Raw genomic sequence first — 8,840 nt, 5'->3', positions numbered from 1 at the left:
GATGTTCTTTCATTTATGTAGATCTCTTATGGTTTTGTTTTCTTACCCAGTCTGCAACTCTCCGTCTCTTGAAGTGGTGCATTTAATCCATTAACATTCAGTGTGATTATTGCTAAGTATGAATTGGTTGTTGTCATTTTGGTGTGTGTTTTTTCCTGGTGTCCCTGGTTTCTTTGTTCCATATTATTTTCTATACTGAGCTCATTATGTTTATGAATCTTGTTATTTACTTTGTTGCTGTTGTTTTAGTATTTGCGGAATGTTTGTGCTTGTCCTCTTTTTCATCGTGATATGAAAGTTTATCATTTTTCTTTGAGGTTACCCTATGATTTATAATTTTCTCCCCAAGTTTAGAACAGTCCAATCTATCTTACAACTCTCTTAACTTCCTCACCATTTAGAAGTTCTGTAACTATGCAGCCTTTTCCCTCTTTTTGTTTGTAGTTGTCCTCACTTGCCAATTGAAGTCTGTGGTTCCCTGTTTACAATCTTGTCAGTGCGTTTTACTTTGGATATGTCCATAGCTGTGGTTCCTTGGTTATGTCATCTTGTGTATCAGTGGTCGGTTGTTACTTGCTATTTTTGGTTCTCAGTTCCAAGGACGCCCATTAGCATCTCTTGTAAGGTTGGTCTGGTTTTAACAAATTCCCTTACTTTCTGCTTCTCTGGAAATCTAATTTCACCATCCTATTTGAGGGACATTTTTGCTGGGTATATAATTCTTGGTTGAAAATTTTTCTCTTTCAGGGTACAATCCCATTGCCTTCTCGCTTGCATGGTTTCTGCTGGGAAATCAAAGCTTATTCTTACCTGCTGTCCTTTGTAAGTAACTTCTTATTTTTCCCATGCTGCTTTCAGGATTCTGTCTTTGTCTTTGGTAAGTTTGTCTTGATGATGATATGTCTTGGTGATTTTCTTTTGCGGTCTATCTTGTTTTTGGTTTGTTAGACTTCTTGAATGGATATTGTGTTAGATTGGGTTCTCTGGAGAAACACACAAACCAGCAAAGCGTATATATATATTTAGAGAGAGAGAGAGAAATTTATCTTAGGTAAATGGCTCACAAACGTATAGAAGCCGGCAAGTCCAAGTCTCTGGAGGAAACGTGCTGGTGGCAGCCTTAGCTTCTGTAAGCGCAGGGAGCCGAGATATTCAAGGCTGGCAGGCAATACACTGGTTGTCGACTCCAGCGAAAGACGATTCCAAGATCTCCAGGCCGAGTGGTGGGCTGCTCACTCACAGAAGTTTGTAGTCAGCACACCAGGGTTCTAATCCCTCAAAGAATGTGTCTCTTCCCAGGATGTCCCTGGATATCTTGGAAGCAGGCCACATCCCTAGGGAAACTCCCCTTTGGCAGACTGGCCACTCAGAACACAGTCATCTGATCCCATCATGGGAACAACCACACAGAACTGGGGTCCAGCCAAGTTGACACACAGCTCCAACTATCACAGATATATTCTCATCTTTCATGTTATCAGGGAAGTTCTCCAACAGATCTTGGACAATTTTCTCAGTGCTGTTGTTTTTCTCTTCCTGTTCTAGAATTCCAGTGACACGTACTTTATTACATTTGATGGTATCCCACATGAAACTTAGGCTTTCTTCTTTTTTTTTTTTTTTTTTATTGTTTTTCTGATTGATCCCTTTCCAATTACATATTCAGGTATTTGTCTTCAGTCTCATTAATTCTGTCTTCCATTGCATCAGTTCTGCTCCTTTGCCCTTCCAATGTGTTACCTATTTCTGACAATTTTGTATTAATCTTCTGGATTTCTATCTGTACATTTAGAATCATTTCTGATTTTTCATTTATTTTATCATTTTGTTCTTATATTTTCTTCCAGTATTCTTCTAGGATTTTTTCTGTGTTTTCTTTTGTCTGTCTCTCAAACCTTTGAAGATATCTAAATATCATTCTTTTGAATTCCTTATCAGAGCGTTTTAATGCTGCTTCTTCCTCAGAGATGTCTTCTAGATATGTATCCTGTTCCCTTGTTTCTACCATTTTATCTTGCTTCTTTGTGTGGACATTGATAGTCTGTTGTCTCCAAGATATCCTGGCATTGTTCTATTAAGATCTCTGTTAACTGCTTGTGAAGAGCAGCCAAGGGTGATTCAGGGTCTTCTTGGTGATTTTTTATCATTGGTCCGTTGATGGAGAAGGAGGTCGTGGCTCTTGGTCAGTAAGTGATGTTGCAAGAGGTGTGGGTGTAATTGTGTCTTATGAAGACTGTTACTGTCTCCCACTCAATTAGACAAAGATTACAACTGAATAACCATCAAAAAACTTAAAAGCACATGGACAAAAAATACACCTTGTAATCACTCAGGAACAGTAACCAAAAAAGGGAAAAAGAAGAAGAAAAAAACAAGAAAACCTGCAATATCTGGGTATAGGGCAATAAGAGAAAAAAGGTAGAGAAGGAGAATAATGAGGAAAAAAATGGGAAAAATGCAAAAAGAAAAACAAGGAACAGGGTTAACCACGAGAAAAAAAAAAAGGAAAAAATATTGCAAGCATTAACAAGGTAAAGAAAAAGAGCTGAAAACTAGGACTTGGGAGAGGAAGAATAAAGAATAGTAGTAAAAAGGACAAATGTATGAATAATAGTAGTAATTTTAAAACAGACAAATATAAGTAAACCAAAAAGCAGAAAAAAAAAATAAAAAAGTTGGGGGAGGGGAGGGCATGGCACCCAGGCTCTGCCTGAGCACACAGACTGGAGTAGAGTTTCTGTGGGCCCAGAAGGTGGGTGGGAGTGGGGGATGTCCGCACCTCCATTCACCAAGGGGTATGGGGTATAAGAGTAAGAAAGGGAATGTCGCACCTTTTCAGTCATCCAGATCAAGAGTGTTCTTGGGGTTATCGGCAAGCAGAACCTGTTCTTAAGCCCCTGGAATCTCGGAGAGTGCTGTCTCTTTAAATATCCAAAATGTTCAAGCTGCTGTAAACATTCAAAATGGCGGCGTCCTCCAGACAGGCAAAAGTCCTCAGCTCAGCCCACCTTTCTCTTCACTGGTGCTTCATGTTTTATTCCCCAGCCACCAGAGCAGTCCTCTATGCAGTTCCTGGCTAGCAGGGCTGATTTTTAGGTTAATTCTTAGGTCCTACCACCACTTGGAAATCTCCAAGCTGTCTGTGCTGTCAGGCTTGGTCAGGATTGCTGGCACACCGCAGCTCTGTATGTCTCCTTTTTTGGTATTTTCATGAAAATTCTTCTGCTAGTTGGGGTTTAGTCCACTTCTATATCCTTCCCTTCAAGGCTCAGGGGATCATCTTTTGTCTGTGTTAATTGGTTTCCCTTGTCTTTGTTGAAGAGGGTCTTTGCACTCTTTCTCCCTATTCCGCCATCTTACCTGAAGTCCCCAGTCTTCTGGATTTCTTATCTGTAGATTTAGAATCACTTCTAATTTTTTATTTATTTTTGTCATTTCATTCTTGTATTTTCTTCCAAAATTCTTGTAGTGTTTTCCTTGATCTGTCTCTCAATCCTTGGAAAATAGCTAAATATAATACTTTTGAATGCCTTATCAGGGAGTTCCAATGCTGTTTCTTCCTCAGGGATGTGTTCTGGGTCTGTATCCTGCTCTGTTGATTCTACCACTTTATCTTGCTTCTTTGTGTGGACTGTGATGATCTGTTGTCTCCGAGACATTGTGACATTGTTGTATTTACATCTCCATTAACTGTTTGTGAACAGCAGCTAAGGGTGAGTCAGGCTCTTCTTCATGGTGGGTTATCGTAGGCCCATTTATGAAGAAGGAGATGGTGACTTTCACTCAGTAAGTGAAGCTGCAGGAAGTGTGGGTGTAGTTGTGTCATGTAGGGACTGTTTCTGTCTCCCACTCAGACAAAAATAACAATTGAATAACCATCAAAAAAGTAAAAGCAAATGGACAAAAAACACACTGTGTAATCACACAGGAACAGTAACCAAAAAAAGAAAGAAGAGGAGAAGGGGAAAAAAACTGCAATATCTGGGGAGAGGGCAATAAGAGAAAAAAAGATAGAGAAGGAGAGAAATTAAGAAAAAAATTGGAAAAACGCAAAAAGAAAAGCAAGGAACCATGAGAAAGAAAAAAGAAAAAATTGCAGCCAGGACAGGAAAAGGAAAAAAACCTGAAAACCAAAACCTAGGAGGGGAAGAATAAAGATTAATAGTAAAAAGGACAAAAGTAATAATAATAATGGTAGTTTTAAAACAGACAAAAACAAACAAACTGAAAAACAGAAAACAGAAAAAAAAGTATCAGGGCCGGGCACCCAGGCTCTGTCCGAGCACACAGACTGGTTTGGAATTCCTGCCAGCCCAGAAAGTGAGTGGGAGTGAGGGATGGCTGCACCTCCATTCACCAAAAGGGTGTGGGGTATAAGAGTAACAACGGGAATGTCTCACCTTTCCAGTCTTCCGGGTCTGGAATGTCCTTGGGGTTCCTGGCAAGTTGGCCCTGTTCTTAAATCCCTGGAATCTGGGAGAACATTGTCACTTTAAATATCCAAAATGGTCAAGCTGCTTATAAACATTCAAAGTAGCTGCGCCCTCCGGACAGAGAAAAGTCCACAGCCCAGCCCGCCTTCCTCTTCACTGTATCCCCTTTTATTGCCCAGAGCAGTTCTCCGTGTTGTCACTGGTTAACAGGGCCGATTTTTAGGTTAATTCTTAGATCCTACCACAACTCGACAATATCCAAGCTGTCTGTGCTGTCAAGATCACTACCAGACCGCAGCCCCATATGCCTCCTTTTTTGGTGTTTTCATGCAAATTCTTCTGCTAGTTGGAGCTTAGTCTACTTCTATATCCCTCCCTTCAGGGCTCTCAGGTCCAGGATTATCTTCTGTATCTGTGTTAATTGGTTCCCCTTTTCTTTGTTGAAGAGCATCTGTGCAATCTTTCTTCCTATTCTTCCATCTTACCAGAACTCTCTTCCAAAGGGGCTTTTGTTGTGGGTTATGTCTATCAATATTTATCATAGTAGAAATTAAAACAGATTTTTTTTAATTGATTGATTGATTATTGTGATTTGGGTGAAAATTTACAGAGCAAATTCACTTTCCATACAGCAGTTCACATACACTTTGTTTTATAAGATTGACTACAATTTACCCCAATGCAACAACTCCCTTCCCATTTCCTCCTGATAGTTACCTCTTCCCTGTGTCCATCCCTCCATGCACTCCTCCCCCCTGAGCTGTCTCCCTGTGCGTAAACAGCTCTTCTTTCTCCCATGATCATTCTCTTCAAGGCGTGTATCTAGCTCAGGTAAATGTTCAACTCGTGCCTGTCTTTCGTTTGGCTGGAAACCACAGTTGTGGGTTCAATTCCAGACCTGAAGAGCAGCCAAGGGGCATAGTCTCAGTGGTTCTACCAGGTTCTTTCAGACAAGCAAACCTGGTCCATTTCCCCCCCACCCCAAAATGATTTTGAGTTTTGTTCCACATTGTTTTCCCTCTCTATCCAGGATTTCCTCCATAGATCCCCCTCTGAGTGGTTGACTGTGGTAGCTGGACATCATCTAGTTCTTCTGGTCTCATCACCATATGGGCTGCAGATTACAAGGTGTACCAGTTGCTTGGACTAATTGTTTCCATGAAACTTTGGTTTTCTTCATTATTCTTTCCTCCAGATGAGGAGAGACCCATCGTTACCTCTAGATGACTGCTTGCAAGCTTTTAAGGTGCCAGAACAGAGACATCTTTTTAAATATCTGTTTATTTTTTAAAAAACTTTGTTGTAATTTGGGTGGAAGTTTACAGAGCAAAACAGTTTTCCATTCAACAGTTCACACACATTTTATTTCATGTCATTGATTGTAATCCCTTCAATGTAACATCTCCCACTTTTCCCCATGTTTCTCGTTTCCATTTCTTCTTATCTTCTAACTTTTCCTCCCTCTGAACTTTGTCCTTGGACAAATGCTGGCCTTTTGATCTTGAATGATTGATGGTTCTAAGGGGTGTGTATCTCTTTAGTGTTATTGTTCACCTTGTAGACCTAATGTTTGAAAATTGAGCCACAGGAGTGAGTTCAGTTACAATTCCAAAGGGTAATCAACAGCCATTGTCTCAGGGGTTCCACCAGTCTCTACCCAACCAGTAAGCCTAGTCTTTTTTTTATGATTTTAAAATTCCTTTTTCCAAAGCCGGGAGCTCTGATAGCGTAGTGCCTAAGGCACTTGACTGCTAACCAGAAGGCTGGCAGTTCAAACCCACCAGCCACTCCTCGGAAGGAAGGTTGGGCAATCTACTTCCATAGTGATACCGCCTTGGAAACCCAAGGAGGGGTCGCTATGAGTCGGGTCCAACTTGATGGCACATACCAACAGCAACAACATGAAGACCTGTACTCCAACAAATTTGCAAATCTGGAAGAAATGGACAGATTTCTAGAAACACACCACTTACCTAAACTAACACAGACTGATATGGAAAACTTGAACAGGTCCATAGCAAAAGAAGGAATTGAACAGGTCATCAAAAAATTACCAACAAAAAAAGTACTGGCCCACAGTTTCACTATTTCCAAAGCCAGTAAAAGACATTGTATATTTGCAAGTCTAACATCCTCAAGCTGATTCTACACTCAGGTTGTAGAGTTATTACATATGTTGTCGCCTCTGGAAAATACTGTACACATGCAAAACCTTGAGGTCAAAACAGACATAGCTCTTAGCATTACTGTAGAAATAGTTATGACCTCACCTGGAAAGAGTCCCTGGAGCATACTTTGAGAACTGCTGGTATAAAGCACTATCAGCTCCTCTAGGTGGCTGTGTTTCAGTTAAGCAGAGTTATTGGATCTCATTTGTTGCCCTCCTACTCTGCACTTTTGGGGTGACTAGGGAATGTTTGGCTGCTCAGATGTGTCTGGGCTTCCTAGGGCTCTAGGGCTGGTAAGGGGAAGCCTAGGGTAATGACGTCTTTCTGTAGACTGAGGAAAGTTCTGTACCTGGGTGTTCATGGTTTTCCTCATCTCTGGCCTCACTAGGTTGAAGTTGAAGTTCAAGCGAGGCAGCGTTCCCCCATCCATGCCACTGGAGATCATTGGCTGCATCGGCGGGTGTGACGAGACCCTGAGGGAGATCTTAGACCTGAGATTTTCTCGAGGCCCCTCCCAACCTCTCCAGCCAGCCAGCCAGCCCTCAAGCCACTTGCAAGCCAGCCAGTCCCTGAACAGAATGGACAGCAACCAACCTTACCATCACCAGCCTCCTAGCAGTAGGCAGACTGGACCTCCAAGGGCTCTCCCACCACCCACTGCCATTGCTGAAAGCAACACTGTGACCTGCAACTGTGGCCAGGAGGCCTTGCTGCTCACCGTTCGGAAAGAGGGCCCCAACCAGGGCCGCCAGTTCTACAAGTGCAGCCAGGGAAGCTGCAATTTCTTCCTATGGGCAGACAGCAGCCCAGCAGACACAGTAGGGCCTCCTTCCTCCACAGTGAGACCCATTGGCAGCTCTCAGGGTTCGGAGAGCCGCCTGGGTGGACTTGCCAGGCCAGGGGATGGTGGTGGTGGGACCTCCTGCCTGTGCAGCCAGCCAGCCATCACACGGACTGTGCAGAAAGACGGACCCAACAAGGGGCGCCAGTTCCACACGTGCTCCAAGCCCAGAGAGCAGCAGTGTGGGTTCTTCCAGTGGGCAGACGAGAATGCAGCCCCAGGTGAAGTAGGCACAGGGATTATCCAGTTAGCCCCATCTCTGGGACAAGCAGACCTTAGCTCTCAGTTCTTGTGGTAGTCTCCACAAAGACAGCAGGGAGAAGGTCAGGCAGTGTGGTGGGGAGGCTGATGGGGCAGCTGGGCTCTCCTTCTGCAAGGTAATGTGCAACACTCCCTTCCTCTGAAGTAGAGGCTCGCTGCAGGTAACTGACACTATGCTATGATACATTTTATACCTGTCATCTTTCATCTTCATCCAGTAAGAGTTATCCAGCCTGACAGATGAAGAAAGTTAGATCCCAATAGGTGGGAGTAACCTGCTTAGCCTCACAGGGTGGCAGATCCAGGAGTGGAACATAAGTCTGCCTAATTCCTCATGGCCTTTTAAACCATGTGGGACTGTATCCTCAGCACAGGAATGGTCACTGTGCTGGAACCACATTTGAAGTATGTGAAAGACAGCCAGCCCTGCCTTTTATACACTTCGGACATGTTAAGAAGAGAGGGGTGTCTGGCCACTAGGCTAGCCAACTGGTGGTGCTGTGTAATTGAGCAGGAAGGCCTACTAAAGAACTAAGAAGATCCAGAACCCAGGCTTCTTTGCCTGGAAGTGGGGTGAGCATGTAGGCGGGTCTGTCTGCCTGTTTTTCCTGTCTCACCCCATGACTGGGTGCCTATTGCTGACTTGGTTGCTGCTTCTGTAGATGAGCCTTTGGATAGTGGTCCCATGCTCTTCTGACAGGACGGTGAGGGAGGATGTCCTGCTGAGCTGAGTGCCTTTAAGGAGAGAGGTCAGGGTGAAGTGGCACACCTCATACCTTGCTTGAGAGGAAGTGCTGCACACATCACGCCTCAGCAGGAAGTGGTGCACTCCACCTTGAGTGAAGTGGCACACACCTCACACTGATGGGTGAAATTTCCCTCCACCAAACATGCATCCTGTAAGTCCATGCTGTAGTGTGTCAGTTCTAAACTCATCCTTCCCCAACTCTTCCCACAGGGACATTTGGAGCCATACCCTGGCCAGGAGGCAGAGAGAAAACCCAGGGGTCAGAGGCCAGAAGCAAAAGGCTCCGGGCCAGTTCTTCTGACACTGGGTCTACAGCAAAGAAATCCCGGAAATGCAGCCTTTGCCACCAGCCTGGACACACTCGTCCCTTCTGTCCTCAGAACAGATGA

At 43.7% G+C, this 8,840-nt stretch overlaps 1 protein-coding gene across 1 annotated transcript in view; it reads left to right on the top strand.

Annotated features, from left to right (window-relative positions):
* TOP3A (DNA topoisomerase III alpha) overlaps positions 1 to 8,840 on the top strand; it is a 92,757-nt gene extending 83,917 nt beyond the window's left edge. The window contains exons 18-19 of the mRNA XM_007941461.1: positions 6,990 to 7,663; positions 8,662 to 8,840. Coding sequence (XP_007939652.1) covers positions 6,990 to 7,663; positions 8,662 to 8,840 — 853 coding nt within the window. The remainder of the gene's footprint in view (positions 1 to 6,989; positions 7,664 to 8,661) is intronic.

Source organism: Orycteropus afer, unplaced genomic scaffold (assembly GCF_000298275.1).
Source record: "Orycteropus afer afer isolate SDZICR_OR568_19922 unplaced genomic scaffold, OryAfe1.0 scaffold00080, whole genome shotgun sequence".
Classification (NCBI taxonomy): Eukaryota; Metazoa; Chordata; class Mammalia; order Tubulidentata; family Orycteropodidae; genus Orycteropus; species Orycteropus afer.
The sequence above is the reverse complement of the archived record's forward strand: the minus strand, read 5'-3'. Positions and strand labels throughout refer to the sequence as shown.